General features: G+C 43.9%; 1 protein-coding gene across 1 annotated transcript in view; it reads right to left on the reverse strand.

Annotated features, from left to right (window-relative positions):
• TCERG1L (transcription elongation regulator 1 like) overlaps positions 1-22,915 on the reverse strand; it is a 247,776-nt gene that overhangs the window by 1,366 nt on the left and 223,495 nt on the right. The window contains exons 8-9 of the mRNA XM_049855609.1: positions 15,262-15,351; positions 2,529-2,647 (exon numbers count right to left, since the gene is read on the reverse strand). Of these exons, the coding sequence (XP_049711566.1) occupies positions 2,529-2,647; positions 15,262-15,351 (209 nt within the window). The remainder of the gene's footprint in view (positions 1-2,528; positions 2,648-15,261; positions 15,352-22,915) is intronic.

Below are 22,915 nucleotides of genomic sequence, written 5' to 3' on the forward strand. Positions count from 1 at the left end.
CCAGTCCAGCCAGGCCATTCTCTGCAGATGGGGCAACTCAGAGCACAAAGAGTGGACGCTCCTTTGCAGTGATGAATGGAACCTTTGCAAGCACCAGATCCCCCTCCAATTTCCCTTCTCTCAGGTGTGAACTTCAAGCCAGGAATAGTGACAGTCACAGAGCAGCCAGGTCCGAGGATCTGGTGTGTGCATATGTGACCAATGATTTCAGCGACAGACAAGTTTCTGGTTCCTTCTGGCCCGCCTCCTCTAGAAGCCAGAGGCTGACATGGAGGAGGGCACGGCCCCAGAGGGCACGGAAAGCTGTTCAGTGGAAATTCTTCGTCTGGTGCGTTCTTATTATTCTGTCTATTTCTATTTTCAAAGAATTTTATATTTCACTCTGGACCTTTAATTATGTTTTAAATGATTAGAACTTAACCATTCTTTTTTTATACACGAACACCAAGATTATACTGACAAGGCTGTTAGAAAACAAGCAGAATAATTAGTAGACTCATCTTCACAGTTGTCATTGAGCAATTAGTCTTGCTCTTTCCTTGGGAACCTCTGCCATTTCCCTGTTCACTCTCTGCACTGTGCTGTCTTCTTGCACTTCTCTGAGGAAAAACACCTCCTTCTGCTTTTCTCTTTCTTCCCTCCCTCCTTCCTTCCTTCCTTCTTTTTTTCTCTCCCTCCTTCTTTCTCTCCTTCCTTCCCTCCTCCCTCTCTCCCTCCCTTCTCCCCTTCCTTCCTTTCCTCCTTCCTTCCATGGTTTAGCAATAGTTCTGAGTGAGACAGCTAAAAACTACTCGTTTGTGTTTCTACCACTGAGTGGCATGTGAAAAGTAAGATGATCTGAACCAGCAAGGGCTTCTTTTTCCTACACCTGCCTGGGTCAGATTCTACACATTTTCATTTAGGGGCTGGGTGCAGACATCCTCTAGACACTGCAAAGAAGTGTCCCTGAGAAGAAAGTTTAAACTCTCTGTCCCCACAATCGGTCATCCTGTGGTGGACAGAGCTAGACCATGGCTAGAACCAGCCTCCTGCCATGACTGCCTGCTTCAGCCACAGAAAACCACAATGTGCAAATGCTCCTCAGATATCGAAACTTTGTCTCACATACTTTGGACATGTTATCTGGAGGGACTAGTCCCTGGAGAAGGACATCCTGCTTGGTAAACTGGAGGGTCAGTGAAAGACAGGAAGACCCTCAAAGAGGTGGATTGACACAGTGGCTGCAACAATGGACTTAAACATAGCAACGATTGTGAGGGTGGCACAGGACTGGGCAGTGTTTTGTTCTGTTGTACATAGGGTCACTATGAGTCAGAACTGACTTGATGGCACCTAATGACAACAACAAACGGTTTGACCCACGTTACTCTTCTAGATTAACTTTTCCTGATGGGGATAATTCATGCTATTTTTTCCCCTTTTGGAAAGTAAGTCTCCTTAGAATAGTTGGAGAAGTCTTATGAGGACTATGTAACCAGCCCTAAGCGATCAAATTATTGACCAAGTGGATTAACAAGCAAAATACGGAAGCTCACATCTCCATTAAAATGTACCAATTAATGTTCATGTTAAAAATAACGTTGCATGCCCCAGTGTAATATGAAAATATGTTAAACTAAATCATTTTTATACTCAAAAAAGCTATAGTTTTATAATTCTAAAAGCAGTACATTTTCATTATTTAAAAACAGCCTATTAAAGCTAATTTTACAAAACAGTAAAGCATTTGCATTTTCCCAATTTATATCACTTATTTTCTTATTAGTTTGCTTTAAGTCACAAAAATTACGCCATATTATTTTAGGTAAGTTTTGGCAACCCAGCTTACTCTGTTCAAAATGCCCCAGTTTGTAAGATCCTCCTGTTACATTCTGGCCCGAACCTCTAGAGCCGAGGGCACTGGAGGGTTTATTGTGCTCTTATTGTTTGTTGTATGCTTTGCCTGTTTACCTCCTGATCATTAGATCGGAAATTAGATGCCATCTCACGAGGGGACACCTGTTGATTCGCCATTTAGGTCAAGAAGTCAGGGCTGTGACATTTTGAAAACCACATAAGGCAGGAAAAGCGTGGTTGTGGGCATTTGATGAACAAATAGCACTTATTTGAGGGGGATGGAAGTCCAGGAGCTGACAGCACAATAACGGAGAAAGCAGGCTCCTCTCTCTGTCAGGTCTTTAAAAACCACACTTGTGACATCTCCGGAATGTTGGGTTACATGGTTTAGCAGAAAGAGGCTTTAAATTTCTCAAGATATCAAATGGGCAGCTCCTGTCCAGAGGCAGGGTGAGAAGGCAGAAAGGGACAGGGGCTGGTTGGGGTGGAAAGGGGAAGTGTGCTCTCACATTATAGGGATTGTGTCACTAGTGTCACATAAGGATATGTGTATAAATTTCATATGAGAAATTACCTTGAGTTGTAAACGTTCACCTAAAATGCAATTAAAATTTTTTTTTTTTAAAGTTCTCTGATGGTAATTAGTAAAATTCTGTACCTGGAAACCACCTGCTATATTTCTTTCTCCATACCTGGGAGACACTTTAGATTCCTCTAGAAGTTTTTTGAATTCTTCTTTGGCTAGCAGCAATTTATTTTTCTTTTCCTTGTATTCTTCTTTTATTCTTGTCTTTACAAACTGTTCAAATACCTTAAAATGCACACACAAAAGAAAAGTATTACAAAATTGCCTGTCTGAAATGAAATCTTATGTTCCAAACACAGTACGAGACAAGCGAGACTGGAGATAAGCCTCTTCTTGCCTTCACAGCTGCTAATGCCACAATCACTAGCCCTTCGATTGTGATGTGATTCGTGGGGCCAAGTGGTCCAAGTCAGTAAACCCGGTATGTTTCTCCCCACAGCAGCACGCTTCAAGGTCAATCAGTAGGTCAATCAGGAATGGTCTGGCACCCTCGGTTGGCATGTGAAGCAACTGAGAGGTAGGAAATCCTAGCTCTAAGTGCAGCAGCATGTCCCGTTTTAACACCTAGTGGGAAGCGTTCGCAACACTCATTGCCTCACCAACCTCACAACGCTGCCACAGCACCAGGAACACATCACAATCCTTAACGTGCTCTATCCTCTTCCTGCGCCAATGTCACCAGCATTTGATTTTCCAAAATTGATGCTAACTTGTGAAAAGGGACTGAAGCAAAGGTCTCTGATCCCCCACTCTCGTGTCCAGAAAAGCCTGGTGGGAACCTGGTCACAGTTGAGGGCTTACTGGGGACAAGGGGGAGGTCTTTCTGAGGGTGGCCTGGGGCTCCCTGGAAGCTTATAAAGACCCTCAATGTAGACACGACTGGCAGAAGGCTGGCCTGGGCACACTACTCTCCCCAGTTTACAGTAAAATCTGTTTGAAAGCCAACCCAGGCAGTGAAGCTCTGTTCCTGAGCATCAAGGGTATGGAGATTTGCTGGTAGGTGAATCCATTCAAGGCTCCAGGACATTTCCTCCTGGAAGCTGGCAGCCGACGTAACAAACCCCTCTTTGCAATAGTTCATAGAAGGACCCTTCTCTTTGTCAGCTCAGGGGCTCCCATTGCTCCAGTGCCAGGAAGTTTGTCAGTTATAGTTTATAAACCCAAAGTGTGTATGAGGGGGAGGTTGTTTCTTTCCTAAGGCTCTCCAAACTTAAAGAACATTAAAATGAAAACCTAGAGATAATTTAAAATGGATGTAAACATACATAAATAGAACAATAAAAGTTCCACCTATGATGCCATCGGGTCAATAAATAGTAGTTCTACACCAGCCCAGTCAGTGGCCATTGCAGAGCTGTTGTAACGTGGCCTGGGCACTGTGAACTCAGCAGGTCTCTAGCCTCGCTAGGATGGGAGAGGAAGAGAGGGCAGATCAAAGCCTCAGCAATTCACCTTTTTATAAGTGGCTCTCTTTAGGCTCCGTCTTATTATTTCTTACTCTGTTTCAGTAATGGTGAACCTTTACCAGATTACAAATACAAAATGCTACTCACCTCCCGAAGACCCAGCAGCAAAATGAAATATTAACGAATATGACTTAAATTAAGAATGTATGCATATATATATTTAAGTAAGAATATGATCAGCTTTCTTCACCTTCAAGGCAAATACTAATGCGAGCTCTCAAGTTGTCTTATAATTGAAACTCATAAAAGAGGTGAGTGCAGGGTTATTATCCAAATAAAAGCTGATGGCGGCGGGCGGGGCCAAGATGGCGGACTAGGCAGACGCTACCTCGGATCCCTCTTACAACAAAGACACGGAAAAATAAGTGAATCGATCACATACATAACAATCTACGAACCCTGAACAACAAACACAGATTTAGAGACGGAGAACGAACTAATACGGGGAAGCAGCGATTGTTTCCAGAGCCTGGAGTCAGCGTACCAGTCAGGTACGGCACAAGCACAGAGAGCTGCTCCACCCCCCTGAACTAACCCCGGGGAGGGGGACCAGCCGGTTCCACGGGCGGTGTGGGACGCAGCCGGTAGGAGAAGTCCCCAGGAGGCAGTGACTGGTCTTGGAGCAGAAAGAGCAGCGTCTGAGCTGGGGAACCGTCCCGCAGGGATTTGGACTAGACGCAGGTGGCTTCATTAACATCTGAATAGCCTGAGCCAGACGGAGAACTCTGATAGGGATCTGACTGCATTTTTTTTTTTAGCGGATTTTCTGGAAAAACTAGTTTCCCAGTGATGGCTCGGAGACAACAATCCATATCAAACCACTTAAAGAAGCAGACCATGACAGCTTCTCCAACCCCCCAAACAAAAGAATCAAAATCTTTCCCAAATGAAGATACAATCCTGGAATTATCAGATACAGAATATAAAAAACTAATTTACAGAATGCTTAATGATATCATAAATGTAATTAGGATAACTGCAGAAAAAGCCAAGGAACACACCGATAAAACTGTTGAAGAACTCAAAAAGATTATTCAAGAACATACTGGAAAAATTAATAAGTTGCAAGAATCCATAGAGAGACAACATGTAGAAATCCAAAAGAGTAACAATAAAATTACAGAATTACACAACGCACTAGGAAGTCAGAGGAGCAGACTCGAGCAATTAGAATGCAGACTGGGACACCTGGAGGACCAGGGAATCAACACCAACATAGCTGAAAAAAAATCAGATAAAAGAATTAAAAAAAATGAAGAAACCCTAAGAATTATGTGGGACTCTATCAAGAAGGATAACCTGCGGGTGATTGGAGTCCCAGAACAGGGAGGGGGGACAGAAAACACAGAGAAAATAGTTGAAGAACTCCTGACAGAAAACTTCCCTGACATCATGAAAGACGAAAGGATATCTATCCAAGATGCTCATCGAACCCCATTTAAGATTGATACAAAAAGAAAAACACCGAGACATATTATCATCAAACTCACCAAAACCAAAGATAAACAGAAAATTTTAAAAGCAGCCAGGGAGAAAAGAAAGGCTTCCTTCAAGGGAGAATCAATAAGAATATGTTCTGACTACTCAGCAGAAACCATGCAGGCAAGAAGGGAATGGGACGACATATACAGAACACTGAAGGAGAAAAACTGCCAGCCAAGAATCATATATCCAGCAAAACTCTCTCTGAAATATGAAGGCGAAATTAAGATATTTACAGACAAACACAAGTTTAGAGAATTTACAAAAACCAAACCAAAGCTACAAGAAATACTAAAGGATATTGTTCGGTCAGAGAACCAATAATATCAGATATCAGCACAACACAAGGTCACAAAACAGAACGTCCAGATATCAACTCAAATAGGGAAATCAAAAAAACAAACAAATTAAGATTAATTAAAAAAAAAATACACGTAACAGGGAATCATGGAAGTCAATAGGTAAAAGATCACAATAATCAAAAAGAGGGACTAAATACAGGAGGCAATGAACTGCCATATGGAGAGTGATACAAGGAGATATAGAACAATACAAGTTAGGTTTTTACTTAGAAAAATAGGTGTAAATAATAAGGTAACCACAAAAAGGTATAACAACTCTATAACTCAAGATAAAAACCAAGAAAAACGTAACGACTCAACTAACATAAAGTTAAGCACTATGAAAATGAGGATCTCACAATTTACTAAGAAAAACGCCTCAGCACAAAAAAGTATGTGGAAAAATGAAATTGTCAACAACACACATAAAAAGGCATCAAAATGAGAGCACTAAAAACTTATTTATCTATAATTACCCTGAATGTAAATGGACTAAATGCACCAATAAAGAGACAGAGAGTCACAGACTGGATAAAGAAACACGATCCATCTATATGCTGCCTACAAGAGACACACCTTAGACTTAGAGACACAAACAAACTAAAACTCAAAGGATGGAAAAAAGTATATCAAGCAAACAATAAGCAAAAAAGAAGAGGAGTAGCAATATTAATTTCTGACAAAATAGACTTTAGACTTAAATCCACCACAAAGGATAAAGAAGGACACTACATAATGATAAAAGGGACAATTGATCAGGAAGACATAACCATATTAAATATTTATGCACCCAATGACAGGGCTGCAAGATACATAAATCAAATTTTAACAGAATTGAAAAGCGAGATAGACACCTCCACAATTATACTAGGAGACTTCAACACACCACTTTCGGAGAAGGACAGGACATCCAGTAAGAAGCTCAATAGAGACACGGAAGATCTAATTACAACAATCAACCAACTTGAGCTCATTGACTTATACAGAACTCTCCACCCAACTGCTGCAAAATATACTTTTTTTTCCAGCGCACATGGAACATTCTCTAGAATAGACCACATATTAGGTCATAAAACAAACCTTTGCAGAGTCCAAAACATCGAAATATTACAAAGCATCTTCTCAGACCACAAGGCAATAAAACGAGAGATCAATAACAGAAAAACTAGGGAAAAGAAATCAAATACTTGGAAACTGAACAATACCCTCCTGAAAAAAGACTGGGTTATAGAAGACATCAAGGAGGGAATAAGGAAATTCATAGAAAGCAACGAGAATGAAAATACTTCCTATCAAAACCTCTGGGACACAGCAAAAGCAGTGCTCAGAGGCCAATTTATATCGATAAATGCACGCACACATACAAAAAGAAGAAAGAGCCAAAATCAGAGAACTGTCCTGACAACTTGAACAAATAGAAAATGAGCAACAAAAGAACCCATCAGCCACCAGAAGAAAACAAATAATAAAAATTAGAGCTGAACTAAATGAATTAGAGAACAGAAAAACAATTGAAAGAATTAACAAAGGCAAAAGCTGGTTCTTTGAAAAAATTAACAAAATTGATAAACCATTGGCTAGACTGACTAAAGAAATACAGGAAAGGAAACAAATAACCCGAATAAGAAACGAGAAGGACCACATCACAACAGAACCAAATGAAATTAAAAGAATCATTTCAGATTACTACGAAAAATTGTACTCTAACAAATTTGAAAACCTAGAAGAAATGGATGAATTCCTGGAAAAACACTACCTACCTAAACTAGCACATTCAGAAGTAGAACAACTAAATAGACCCATAACAAAAAAAGAGATTGAAACGGTAATCAAAAAACTCCCAACAAAAAAAAGCCCTGGCCCGGACGGCTTCACTGCAGAGTTCTACCAAACTTTCAGAGAAGAGTTAACACCACTACTACTAAAGGTATTCCAAAGCATAGAAAATGACGGAATACTACCCAACTCATTCTATGAAGCCACCATCTCCCTGATACCAAAACCAGGTAAAGACATTACAAAAAAAGAAAATTATAGATCTATATCCCTCATGAACATTGATGCAAAAATCCTCAACAAAATTCTAGCCAATAGAATCCAACAACACATCAAAAAAATAATTCACCCTGATCAAGTGGGATTTATACCAGGTATGCAAGGCTGGTTTTTTTTATGCAAGGCTGGTTTAATATCAGAAAAACCATTAATGTAATCCATCACATAAATAAAACAAAAGACAAAAACCACATGATCTTATCAATTGATGCAGAAAAGGCATTTGACAAAGTCCAACACCCATTCATGATAAAAACTCTTACCAAAATAGGAATTGAAGGAAAATTCCTCAACATAATAAAGGGCATCTATGCAAAGCCAACAGCCAATATCACTCTAAATGGAGAGAACCTGAAAGCATTTCCCTTGAGAACGGGAACCAGACAAGGATGCCCTTTATCACCGCTCTTATTCAACATCGTGTTGGAAGTCTTAGCCAGGGCAATTAGGCTAGACAAAGAAATAAAAGGTATCTGGATTGGCAAGGAAGAAGTAAAGTTATCACTATTTGCAGATGACATGATTATATACACAGAAAACCCTAAGGAATCCTCCAGAAAACTACTGAAACTAATAGAAGAGTTTGGCAGAGTCTCAGGTTATAAAATAAACATACAAAAATCACTTGGATTCCTCTACATCAACAAAAAGAACACCAAAGAGGAAATCACCAAATCAATACCATTCACAGTAGCCCCCAAGAAGATAAGATACTTACGAATAAATCTTACCAAGAATGTAAAAGACCTATACAAAGAAAACTACAAAGCTGTACTACAAGAAATTCAAAAGGACATACTTAAGTGGAAAAACATACCCTGCTCATGGATAGGAAGACTTAACATAGTAAAAATGTCTATTCTACCAAAAGCCATCTATACATTTAACGCACTTCCGATCCCAATTCCAATGTCATATTTTAAGGGGATAGAGAAACAAATCACCAATTTCATATGGAAGGGAAAGAAGCCCCGGATAAGCAAAGCACTACTGAAACAGAAGAAAAAAGTGGGAGGCCTCACCTTACCCGACTTCAGAACCTATTATACGGCCACAGTAGTCAAAACAGCCTGTATTGGTACAACAACAGACACATAGACCAATGGAACAGAATTGAGAACCCAGACATAGATCCATCCACGTATGAGCAGCTGATATTTGACAAAGGACCAGTGTCAATTAATTGGGGAAAAGATAGCCTTTTTAACAAATGGTGCTGGCATAACTGGATATCCATTTGCAAAAAAATGAAACAGGACCCATACCTCACACCATGCACAAAAACTAACTCCAAGTGGATCAAAGACCTAAACATAAAGACTAAAACGATAAAGATCATGGCAGAAAAAATTGGGACAACCCTAGGAGCCCTAATACAAGGCATAAACAGAATACAAAACATTACCAAAAATGATGAAGAGAAACCCGATAACTGGGAGCTCCTAAAAATCAAACACCTATGCTCATCTAAAGACTTCTCCAAAAGAGTAAAAAGACCACCTACAGACTGGGAAAGAATTTTCAGCTATGACATCTCCGACCAGCGCCTGATCTCCACAATCTACATGATTCTGTCAAAACTCAACCACAAAAAGACAAACAACCCAATCAAGAAGTGGGCAAAGGATATGAACACACATTTCACTAAAGAAGATATTCAGGCAGCCAACAGATACATGAGAAAATGCTCTCGATCATTAGCCATTAGAGAAATGCAAATTAAAACTACGATGAGATTCCATCTCACACCAGCAAGGCTGGCATTAATCCAAAAAACACAAAATAATAAATGTTGGAGAGGCTGTGGAGAGATTGGAACTCTCATACACTGCTGGTGGGAATGTAAAATGGTACAACCACTTTGGAAATCTATCTGGCGTTATCTTAAACAGTTAGAAATAGAACTACCATACAACCCAGAAATCCCACTCCTCGGAATATACCCTAGAGATACAAGAGCCTTCATACAAACAGATACATGCACACTCATGTTTATTGCAGCTCTGTTTACAATAGCAAAAAGTTGGAAGCAACCAAGGTGTCCATCAACGGATGAATGGGTAAATAAATTGTGGTATATTCACACAAGGGAATACTACGCATCGATAAAGAACAGTGACGAATCTCTGAAACATTTCATAACATGGAGGAACCTGGAAGGCATTATGCTGAGCGAAATTAGTCAGAGGCAAAAGGACAAATATTGTATAAGACCACTATTATAAGATCTTGAGTAATAGTAAACCTGAGAAGAACACATACTTTTGTGGTTACGAGGGGGGGAGGGAGGGAGGGTGGGAGAGGGTTTTTTATTGATTAATCAGTAGATAAGAACTGCTTCAGGTGAAGGGAAAGACAACACTCAATACATGGAAGGTCAGCTCAATTGGACTGGACCAAAAGTAAAGAAGTTTCCGGGATAAAATGAATGCTTCAAAGGTCAGCGGAGCAAGGGTGGGGGTCTGGGGAACATGGTTTGCGGGGACTTCTAAGTCAATTGGCAAAATAATTCTATCATGAAATCATTCTGCATCCCACTTTGAAATAAGGCGTCTGGGGTCTTAAATGCTAACAAGTGGCCATCTAAGATGCAGCAATTGGTCTCAACGCACCTGGAGCAAAGGAGAATGAAGAACACCAAGGCCACACGACAACTAAGAGCCCAAGAGACAGAAAGGGCCACATGAACCAGAGACCTACATCATCCTGAGACCAGAAGAACTAGTTGGTGCCCGGCCACAATCGATGACTGCCCTGACAGGGAGCACAGCAGAGGACCCCTGAGGGAACAGGAGATCAGTGGGATACAGACCCCAAATTCTCATAAAAAGACCAAACTTAATGGTCTGACTGAGACTTGAGGAATCCCGGCGGCCATGCTCCCCAGACCTTCTGTTGGCACAGGACAGGAACCATCCCGGAAGACAACTCATCAGACATGAAAGGGACTGGTCAGCGGGTGGGAGAGAGACGCTGATGAAGAGTGAGCTAATTATATCAGGTGGACACTTGAGATTGTGTTGGCAACTCTTGTCTGGAGAGGGGATGGGAGGATAGAGAGAGAGGGAAGCCGGCTAAATTGTAAAGAAAGGAGAGACTGAAAGGGCTGACTCAAGAGGCGGAGAGCATGTGGGAGTAGGGAGTGAGATGTATGTAAACTTATATGTGACAGACTGATTGGATTTGTAAACGTTCACTTGAAGCTTAATAAAAGTTATTAAAAAAAAAAACCAACAACAAAAAAAAGCTGATGGCTCCATCAACACTCACAGTTTTGCTCTATTAATTTTAAATCTTGATTGAAACCCTGCTTGCTGTAGGGTCGGAGTTTTCAAGAAATATCTACTTACATTTCTGCCTGGAACCGTTCGTGCATGTAATCATATTTTTCTCTCTTTCCCATTGCTCTGTTGCTTTATCTATGCAGTTATAATTGAATGTAATAGTTTTTTTCTTTTCTTTTCCTGTTCAACAAATTACACTAGCTTTCTCCAAAGTAGGACATGATATGACTTTATAAAAAGATACCATTGGGCATGATCTCATTATGACATGTTCTGATATAATAAAATGAAACACTGTTTGCTCCCATGGAAACAGATCTGATTAGCACCCCTGTGACCCCTACTCTCTGCTTAAGCTCATTCATCTCTCCTTTGCGATCCCCTGGTAGAGGGATGGCTGAAATTTTTATACCATAAACGTTAGCTTTTCCTAGGAACATACTAAGTGATAGCAGGTCCCGTATAGGTTCTGTGTTCCGAGCTTGCTAACTCCATTTATACATAAACAGGGCCGTGTTTTTTGAATGGGGCCCGAACAGTGTTTCTTTTATCAGCGTAGCTTCAGTAACCTTCCTTATGTAAGCTGCAACCTTTCTCCTTTGATTTGGTTGGGTTTTTCTTACAAGGAGTCCCTGGGTGGTGCAGTCAGTTAAGGATCTCAGCTGCTAACCTAAAGATTGGAGGTTCAAGGCCACCCATAGGTGCCTCAGAAGAAAGGCCTCGTGTTCTACTTCCAAAAAATCAGCCACTGAAAACCCTCTGGAGCACATTTCTGCTCAGACACACATGGGGTCACCATGGATTGGAGCCAACTTGTCACCAACTGCTGGTAATGGTGGTTCTCTTTCAAGGGCAGGCGTCTAACTCAGGTGTTCTCTGGATGTCGAGGTGGATCAGCTGACAGTGAGTGAAGACTACTTCCATCTCTTCCTTATGAGCCCTTCTGCGACCTAGGTTGCAGTATATTGAGAGAAGCCTGGCCGTTCCTTGTGGGTGATATTGTTGTTAGGTGCCGTCGAGTCGGTTCCGACTCATAGTGACCCCATACACAACAGAACGAAACACCGCCCGGTCCTGCGCCATCCTTACAATCGTCACTGCCCCGTCCTGCGCCATCCTTACAATCGTTGTTATGCTTGAGCCCACTGTTGCAGCCACCATGTCAATCCACTTCGTTGGACGGTCTTCCTCTTCTCCGCTGACCCTGTACTCTGCCAAGCATGATGTCCTTCTCCAGGGACTGATCCCTCCTGACAACACGTCCAAAGTATGTAAGACGCAGTCTCACCATCCTTGCCTCTAAGGAGCATTCTGGCTGTACTTCTTCTAAGACAAATTTGTTAGTTCTTTTGGCAGTCCATGGTATATTCAATATTCTTCGCCAACACCACAATTCAAAGGCGTCAACCCTTCCTCGGTCTTCCTTATTCATTGTCCAGCTTTCGCATGCATATGATGCGATTGAAATTACCATGGCTTGGGTCAGGCGCACCTTAGTCTTCAGAGTGACGTCTTTGCTCTTCAACACTTTGAAGAGGTCCTTTGCAGCAGATTTACCCAGTGCAGTGCGTCTTTTGATTTCTTGACTGCTGCTTCCATGGCTGTTGATTGTGGATCCAAGTAAAATGAAATCCTTGACAACTTCAATCTTTTCTCCATTTATCATGATATTGCTCACTGGTCCAGTTGCGAGGATTTTTGTTTTCTTTATGTTGAGGTCCAATCCGTACTGAAGGCTGTGGTCTTTGATCTTCATTAGTAAGTGCTTTGAGCCCTCTTCATTTTCAGCAAGCAAGGTTGTGTCATCTGCATAATGCAGATTGTTAATGAGTCTTCCTCCAATCCTGATGCCCGGTTCTTCTTTATATAGTCCAGCTCCTCGTATTATTTGCTCAGCATACAGATTGAACAGGTGTGGTGAAAGAATACAACCCTGACGCACACCTTTCCTGACTTTAAGCCAATCAGTATCCCCTTGTTCTGTCCCAACAACTGCCTCTTGATCTATGTAAAGGTTCCTTATGAGCACAGTTAAGTGTTCTGGAATTCCCATTCTTCGTAATGTTATCCATAGTTTGTTATGATCCACACAGTAGAATGATTTCATGGGAATATTTGCAGGCTTTCCTGGAACAGCATTGTGAGTGGGAGTTGATGCTCCACTCTATGATTTATCTGTGGAAGTGCAGCCAGGTGAGTGCGGGACTGGTCATGGTCAGCACCTGACCCCTCTGACCACACCCACTCACCCTGCTTCCTTGGATGCATCTTGTGGGGACACCATGTCCACCAGGTGCTCAGAGGGCAGGGGGCATGCCCTGCATTGAATCAATTCAACAGAGCAAGCACATTGAGCATCTTGTGCAGGACACCATGTCCACCAGATGCTCGGAGGTCAGAGGCTGTGTCCTGCATTGAACCACTTCAACAGAGCAAGCACACTGAGCATCTTGTGTCCCAGTCATTCTCAGTACCTGGGACACACAGGTGTCACTTCAGCATCAAGCAGGAACTCACAGAAGATCAAACCATAAACTGGGCTTTTTGGGGGGGACTGAGGGGGTCTTCTTAAAACTCCTTTAACAGGGCTAATGGCCTCCAAGTCATCAGCTAAATAGAGAGAGAACCATTTTGATGACAACACAGATGCCAACGCAAGCCCAATCTATGTATCTTCTCCTTGGTATTCGATACTAGCCAGTTTGTAAATCTTAACCATGAGGCTGGCAGTTCAAATCCATCAGGTGCTCCTTAGAAACTCTATGGGGCAGTTCTACTCTGTTCTATGGGGTCACTATGAGTCAGAATCGACTCGACAGCAATGGGTTGGGTTGGGTTGGGTTTAGTCTGAGGCTTTATTAGGCTTGTTGTTGTGTGCCATTTAGTCAGTTCCTACTCCGCAATCCCATGTCACAGAGTAGAACTGCCCCATAGGGTTTCCTAGGCTGTAATCTTTACAGAAGCAGATCACCAGGTCTTTCTCCTGCAGAGTCGCTGGGTGGGTTTGAACTGCCAACCTTTCAGTTAGCAGCTGAGTGCTTAAGCACTGTACCACCAGGGGTCCTCAGATGGATACTATGTAGCATGCAGTGAAGGAACCCCTCCTCTCTGAAATAACTCCTAGGATTCTGCTGTTTTCATTTTAGCCACTGATGAACCACTTTCCATATGTATCACTTCTGCACCCAGAGGACAAAGGGGTGAAGACGCCACTTCACACATGGGATCTGATTGGAACAGGAACCAGACAGGAAGAATCTGGATCTTCCAGAATTTGTCAGAGGGTCTTTCTCGTGTGTGCTTCATGGACCCTCAGATCCCAGACTGGACAGATAGAGGCTGTGCAAGCTACACCATCACGGCACCTCAGGTCCCTCTCCAGACAACAGAGCTTGCCCTCTGTCTGTCCCTCCATCTGGGAGACAGTATTTGGCTCAGTGTCCTCATTTGTAAACTGCCCAGGGCAGACCCTCACCAAGACGCTCTGTAAAATGGCCTCCAGGCAAGCCACCTCTGATCCATTCCTTGTTTGCTCAGGACCTACTTACTAGAAATTCCATCCTTCAGTTTTGCTGTAATGTTATTTAGACTGTTCCATTTCACTGTTATTATAAGACCTTATGTATTTTCAACATGGCCATTCAGAATGTGGTTAATGCTCCCAAAATGTGTACAGGTAGTCTTCCACTTACGATGGGGTTCTGTTCCAAGGACTCTGCCCTAAGTCAGTTCTGCAGTAAGTTGAATACCTCTTTTTTTTTAGTTTTCATTATTCTTGCCTTTTATTATCAGTATCTTTATAAATCTGACCTTTGTCTTTGGGGGTTGGAAACATATAAACTTATGGATACAGTTTAATAAATACATACATATTACTAACAATGACCCAGTACCCCAGTGCTGAGATGTACAAAAAAAACCCCAGATGGTCCTAAGTGCGGTTTGTCACAACTCAGAGAATCGTAAGTATTTGTCTATGGGACCATGACTAGAGGGCTAGATAAGAACAGTAATCGGGGCAGCCTTCCTCTGTACCTGTAACTGTTAGGACTCACAAGCCAGAGGCCTAACTCTATAGCCCCCATCCCCTAAGGACACGGAAAGTGGCAGGATATGTTCATCAGCAATGAAAAGGTTATCATGATCTCAGGATGAGGAGCCATTTCAACGCCATGTCTACAGTTAGGCATTTCACTCTGCTGCAGTGTTACCTGTTTTCGTTCCTCTGAGTTTAGCAGGAGATACCGTGGGTCAAACACAATTTTGTGTAATTCTTTCTCCCAGGTAGAAAACGCTGACACCTGAAGAAAGATATTCAACAGAGTCGCTTTTAGCATCTCGTGCTGAGCCTGGAGATTCAATGAAATGATCAATGGTACAAACAGCATTAAGGCACAACGGACTCAGTTATGCAGTGTGTACAGAAGTGTTAGACATGTCAAGCTCTCTAAGAAAATCAATATTTAGAGCATTAGGAAATTTAATTTCTAGACATGACACTATTTCTTCTTTGAGTATCTTCCAGGTCCATGTACCTCTGATCTGAAGTCCCAATTGTATCTGTGGAGGTGGGGCCTTCCCGAATGTCACATCTTGAAGGAGAAATGACATTTATAAAATTTCTTGGAACCCAACAGTCTATTGCAGAGGGCAGTGTCTTAAAAATAGGCTGGCTTAGCATAATTTTAGCTGATTTTTAATCAACGAACTTAAACTCTGTTTAGGTGTTTTATCAAAACAAAGTATTTTCTTTTACAATAGTTTTAGACTTAAAAAAAAAAAACCCTCAAAGATATCACACAGAATTACTACATACCACAAAGTCAGTTTCCCATATTGCTAACATCCTACATTAACAGGGTTTACTTGTCATAACTAATGAACCAATACTGATGAATTAATATTTACTGAAGTCCATACTTTATTCAGATTTCCTTATTTTTACCTAACGTCCCTTTTCTGTTCCAGGATCCCACCCAGGACACCACAAAACATTTAGTCCTCATGCCTCCTTGATTCTCTTAGCTCTGACAGTCTATCAGACTGTTCTTATCTTTGATCCTCTTGACAGTTTTGAGGAGGACAGGTCCCTCAGATGGGGTTGGTCTGATGTTTTTTTCTCAAGGTCTCATGTTTTTTCTACCCTGGGGTTATCGGTTTGGGGAGCAGGACCACAGGGTGAAGAGCCCTTCTCCTCACATCATATCAAGGTTATAGACCAGCAACAGGACTTATCACTGTGGATGGTCACCTGGATCACCTGGCTGAGGTAGAGTCTGTCAGACTCCTCCCTGTGAAGTGACCCCCTCCCTTTTTCTGTACTGCATTCCTTGGAATGAAGTCAATATGCTCAGCTCACACTTAGAGGGTAGGAGTTATATACCCCTCCTCGAGGGTAGAGTAGTTACATAAGTTATTTGCAGTTCTTCTGGATGGGAGATTTGCCCTTTCTTCCACATTTATTTATTTATTCAATCATTTATTTGTATCAGTATGGACTCCAGGATATTTACTTTAATACTTTTTTTATTCGTATTGTTGTGCAAATTGTTCCAGTTCTGGCCATTGAGAGCTCTCTCTGTTGGCCCCTCTGACAAACCCCCATCATTTTGTTCTTTGAGCACGTCCTTACTTTCTGGTACTACACAATGCTCCAGGCTCATCTTGCATTTTTCCTGCCCTAGCTCTAGATTCAGTCATTTCTCCAAGGAGCCCTGGTCCTCTTTTATGGAGAATGGTATTAGAAACCAAGATCTGGGGTGGGGTGTGCTCATTGTTAGTGGGATGTGGTGCTCCTAGACTCTCTCAGCTGAAAGGCCAAGGGAATATTTAAGCCATTTACAACCATTGATGAAATATGGTCTATGCCTTTGGCCCCATGCTGGAGGCTGGGGATTCAGAGAAAGTAAATGAAGGGGCACGGCATCAGGAAGTGCACAGTCTAGGAAGGCAGATTTGTGAACTAAGGGGCTCCTGAGAGGGCACCCGTGCCCTTCCAGCGATGCCAGTAGCTGCGGGGTCTTGGGGGAGGGGCATCTACATCAGCCTGGAGAGGTTTCCAGAGAGCTGGCCATGGGATGAATTTTGGAACATGGCTCACGAAGAACTGGAAGCATGCTCCAGGAGGGGCTCTCCGTGAGTGGAGGCTCTGGGACTCTTGAATTTGGGGTTGTGAAGGACTGAAAGGGTTGAGCATGGTTGTTGGGGATGAAAGAGCCTGTGGAGGGGCCAGGAGGAAGAGGCAGAAGAGATGTCAGAGCAGATGTGCAGGTGTCCAAGGCATCTTTAGGGGTGTTACCTTAAGAGCAATGTGAAGAAGGAAAAGGCTGAGTGTGCATTTTTGGAAGGCCACTCGGCCTGGGCAGGGATGGAATTCTTGGTCATGGGGGAGGGGTAGTGAGGAGGTGGTGGGGTGGGGGAGGGGATGCTAACTGGCCAAGGCAAAATCAAAACCCCATTAACATTCTTGCTTCTGAACAGGTTAGGATACTCCTGGTAGAAGTACTATTTGAAGAAACACGTGCTTTATCTGGCTACATCAAATCAGACAGGATTTTTTTTTTTTTTTTATTGACAATTTCTATCTTCAGTAATCAGAATGAAAGCCCTTTAGTCATCCATGGCTGACTTGTCTTTTTTGGCTGAGAAGACCAGGCTCCAGCAAGGGGTCTTCTTCAACTGACTGAGAGCGAGGTCACATGCTGTTACCCCCAGGGTCTGGGCGAGGAATGGAGATCCAGGAAAGTGTCCAGTCAGATGAGTCCACTGTTCTCTGGTGGAATCACCTGACCACATGAGCATTTGGAGCTGCTAAGAGAGCAGCTGTGGCCAGCCCCAGTGCAGGTCAATGAAAAGGGCAGCTGTCCACCCGGTACGGACCTGTGAGCACCCTGGAAGGCCCAGCTGTGCAGGGAGGGCAGGGGGCGATGAAGAATTGACTTCACGTGACTAACTGCACCAGCTGGCTGAGAATAAACCCTATGGAGCAAGACTACCCTGAAACACACGGGTCTCCATGAGTTGGAATTGACTTGCCAGCAACTGGTTTTGGTACACGTATAATAAAATTAATTTTAAAAAATTAGTAAGATAATCCTTGCCTCCAAAGGAATTTACAATCTTTCTGGAAGGCAAGGTAAGTCATATGCTCAATAACTACAATACAAAACCAAAAAAAAAAAAAGACAGCTGTGTCAGAGTAGAACTGTGCTCTAGTGAGTTTTCAACGGCTGAGTTTTCAGAAGCAGATCACCAGACCTTTCTTCTGAGGTACCTCTGGGTAGACTTGAAACACCAGCGTTTTGGTTGCCAGCCAAGCATGTTGACTGTTTGCATCGCCAGGGACTCCTAATGCAAAACAGGCTGTCTTACGTTTCCTAGCAGCATGCTAACAGTCATGCTAACAGCCAGCTAAGCAGGATGAGAATCACGGGAGCCTTGTGCGCATTCTGTGTTTAACCCCCTGTGTGGCTGTCACCCCACACTGTGGGGACCACGAGCACAGGGTCAGTGGGGTGTCATGGGCTGCACCAGCATCACACCTGTCTTCCCTGTTCAGCCCCGTGCTTCCGTGAGCACCCTCCTCTCCAGGGAGAGCTGGCCCAGCCCCTCTTTGATTCGGCATTAGCCTGTGGGCGTTAGCCTGTGGCAAATTAGCCTGTGGGTGTTAGTTACCCTGTGGGCTCAGCCTGTGCGCTCCTCTCTATGCCCCTCCATTTCCACAGGTGAAGACACCGAGCTGGTGCTGAGAGCAAAGGCCCAGAGAGAGCAGAGCAGACCCTGAGGGTAAAGGCCCAGGCTGTAGTGAGTCAGGTCTGCTTCCAGGTCCCTGAGAGATGTCCCAGTAAACTGTAAAGTGTCAGCAGCAGTATGACCTAGGCAGGTCAGAGCCCCAGCTGTGGCTGCTGGCCTGCACGTTCTGGGTCACGTCCCTGCAGGGGAGATGGCAGGCAGGGGGAACCGCCACCTCAAGAGGACAACCGGAAGCCTCTCTGTGGAGACACAGCAAGGCCCTTCCTTTGAGAGCAGTTTTCCATGGCCTCCCAATGAAGACAACCTTGTTTTGAAAACAAAGAAGTGCTTTTCCAGGACAAGTAGCAAAATGTCAACCTCATCATCACAGTAGTGATGATGGTCCTCTCATGCCTGAACTAGCGCAACACCTCCCAACGGCTCCTCCTTCCTCCAGAGCCAAATTCCCTCAATTCACAGCCCACACACCCAGGAATTCCCTTTCCTAGGCCCTCAAACTGGTCAACCGTCCAGCGAGCCCCAGGGCCCTTGTGGTTTGCCTCCTGCTTGCCTCCCAGCTTTGATGCTTCCCTGGCTGAGTGGAGCTTCAGGCTGCCCCCCAAGGGCCACCTTCCTGAGCATAGCCACCTGGTGGAGTAGACTCTGTAGCCAGGAAGACCCCCCAAAGCATGTCCCAGGCCCAAGGGTAGTCCTCTCAGTCTAATGGGAGAGAACCACCTCCACTGAAAACATCGCAGCACCGTCCACCGGGAGGTGACAACCACCTTGTGCACAAAGGGTAACCATCACCGAAGGGTGGGAGCCACTTATAACCCAAAACCAAATAACATGGTTCCCACTTCAGTTCTGGGGTTCCTGGGGACTGTGCCACTTCAGAGAAGAGCAGATTTGGTTTAAGGAGAGTGCTCTGAAACACTCAGGTATCGCTGAATGCTGAGCTAACGTGAGTCCTCCAGTGCTGGAAGCAGGGTGTCACCACCACTGAGGTGGTTACCCACCAAGCAGGGTGGGCATTTCTGGGAGCAGAGGGCATAAAAGCAGGCAGAGTGCTGTCTGTTTATTCTGACATCAAAGGCTATTCGAGTACTTTTCAAATCCTCAGCTCACAGGAGAGGCTGGGACCCAAATGGCCAGAGACAAAAGATGAGGCCTGTCTGAGGGTTGCCCTTGCCAGATCTCGAACTGGGGGAGGAATTCTCCTACCTCAAAGAGGCCTTGCTCTTGGGAGCAACCCATGCCCCCTTCGTCCTTCAATTAATGCTGAACAGGCAGGCCGCTAGAGCCAGGTCGGGGCAGACCCAACCATGCACTGCTCCACATGGACCTGCAGGGAACAGGATGGGTGTGTCTGTCTGTCTGCATCCATCCATCCTCATGCACCTTCATGCATCGTTGCTACATGCCTGTGCTCTATCGCTGTCCCCAGAGAGCAAGAACTGTCTCCCGTCAGCCATGCTGAGCTGGGTTTTCACCAGGTCTCCATTATGGGCCCAGTTCTTACCTCCAACACTAACACAGTTACTCCATAAGCTAATTTTTTTTGCCCAAATTTGATTGCCAAAATGTATATACACCTACTCCTCACTTACCAACTATCTCATTATATGACATTTCAAATTTATGACAATAGTAAAAAATCTATCTGACTATTTTATGCGTTAACGACGGACATCTGGTGGTAATGGTGCAAGGCGAGAGTAACGCTGGCTGTGATGGTTAAGGTTATGTATAAGCTTGGCTGCGCCATGACTCTCAGTGGTTTGGCAGTTATGTAATGATGTAATTTAGCAGTTACAGTAATGATGTAGTCATCCTCCATTTTGTGATCTGATGTGGTCATCCTCCATTTTTGCATAATGCCCATTTTCACATAATGCCCATTTTCACATAATGATCTGGTCTTTGGAACCTAACCATGTCAATAAGTGGTTGTACCCTGGCTTCTTCAGTACTTTAAACGGTGGTGTTGAGTTCAGAGCAGGGAGTGTTAATCATTGAGAGGGGTTGTTCCTTTTGGGTTCGTAAAAGTCAAAGCCTCACAGGGAGGAGCAACCAGTTACACTCGTTCACCTTCACAGGTACATGATGGGAAGAGGTGGTTGTTTATCTCGGTGTCCCTCATAGTATTTATTAGTGTCTTAGTCTCCTGGGTGGCTATAACAAAGTACTACAAACTGCGTGGCTTATAAGAACACAAATGTGTTGTCTTTATCTTCTGGAGGCTGGGGGCCCAAGACCAGGGTATCGGCTGTGTGGGTTCCTTCTGAGGCTCTGAGGGAGAATCTGTTCCTGCCTCTTTCCAGCTTCTGGTGACAGCTGGTGATCCTTGGGTTCCTTGGCGCCATAACTCCCCTCTTCTCCTCTATCTTCATGGCCATCTTCACTCCGTCTGTGTCTCTGTTTCTGTGTCTATTCCCCTCTTTTATGAGGTCACCAAGCATATAGGATCAGGACCACCCCACTCCAGTGAGGCCATATGTTACCCTAACTGGTAATGTCTTCAAAGCCCCTATTTCCAAACATGATCATACTCACAGGTGCAGGGTGAGGACTTAATCACACATCTGGGGACACCATTCAGTCCATGGCAGTCAATCTGTGCTTTCCTTCCTCTTCCCTTCCCTACATTCCTTCACCAGGCCAAAGTCACGTTCACAGGTGACCTTGAACATATCTCTTTGGGGCACAATTCAATCCATAACAATTAGTGTAGACAAACAAAACTCTATGTACTGCTATGTTCTGTTATGTTAAAAACACAAGAATAAGACAAGCAGACAAGGAGAGTTCACAAAGGTGTGTGCAGAAAGGCTCGTCCTCTTGATGGATGGTGTTGGGCTGGGCTGGGGGCATCTTCCTCCTCCTCCTTGTCCTCTCCTCATTGATGGTCCCCTCATGCCTGAGACCCTCTCCATCATGGCAGGTACCTCGCCTTAGCACCTTCTGCAGGCTGGTGGGCTGCTGGCCCACTCCTCTTCCTGCCATCTCCACTGTCTTTCCCAACCTGGACTCGGGGGAATTCACTGATGGTCCCAGCAGAGTGAGGCAGAAGTCTCTTCTTACCTGAGTGGAGGGAGGCAGGGGACATGGGTATGGGGCTCTGAGTGGCACTGAGACCCAGGGCAGATGGAGGTGATGGAGACTCAGCCATGGGGGAGTTTCTATGGGCCACCTGAAGCAGGCCACTGGCTGAGCCCACTGACTTCTGCTCTCAGGGGTTGGTAATTTCCCAGAGTGAAACCCGGTTCAAGTAGAACTGGCATCGTTAGGGATTGTGGGAGATGGGGTACGGAGCAGGGGATTGGAGGGGGCAGTCTTCGGGGCATCTAGGCTTGGACAGGGTCAGGGTGAACAGTTGACAGAGTGTGAGGTCTATGAATTTCTCATTCTTATACAGATGTGGATCAAAGCTCCCAGGAGGCTCTCCTATGTAACAGGCCACAGTACTGGCCAGTCTCCCGAGGCTGACCACTGCCAGGAAGCTGGTCAATGTCACCACAGAGGACCTCCGAGATGACACCAGGAGTATCCCCTGGAGCCTCTGAATCAAAATGTGAGCTCTCAAGAGAACTTTTACTTTTCTGGCCCCGGGTTAAACCCAACCAACTTCCAAGGGATGCTTTAGAGCAGGAGGCCGTTCTAAGTAAAATATCTCTAATGCATTTATCTAAATAGGCAGGGTTAAATTAATCATCTGTTATTCAATTAACCTTGCCCCTTATAGACTGAAGTTTAAAAGGATATGTGATTTGTAATAGTAAAACAAAGCAAAACTAAACTAAAACTTCTGTTGAACCATCATGTACATGTCACAAAGACACAAAACCATTGCCCTCCCCCAAATCACAGAGCCCATTGAACACTCTAGAGCATGCCCTTTTAAATTACTAGAAATCCCTGGGACCCAGCTTCATTGTTCCACAAGCACTTGAATTCCTGGACCGAAGAAGTGAACAAATGTGATAAAACATAGTATTAATCACTGGGTCCATGAAAAGCTGACTCTCCTTGGCCTCATTTTCTAAGCAACTAGAAATCTAATGGGTTAGCTATCAAACTTTTAATGAGCTCCAGCCATTTATAAGACCTGCTGGCGTGTTTTATGAAGTCAGA

Source organism: Elephas maximus, chromosome 16 (assembly GCF_024166365.1).
Source record: "Elephas maximus indicus isolate mEleMax1 chromosome 16, mEleMax1 primary haplotype, whole genome shotgun sequence".
In the NCBI taxonomy this organism is placed as follows: domain Eukaryota; kingdom Metazoa; phylum Chordata; class Mammalia; order Proboscidea; family Elephantidae; genus Elephas; species Elephas maximus.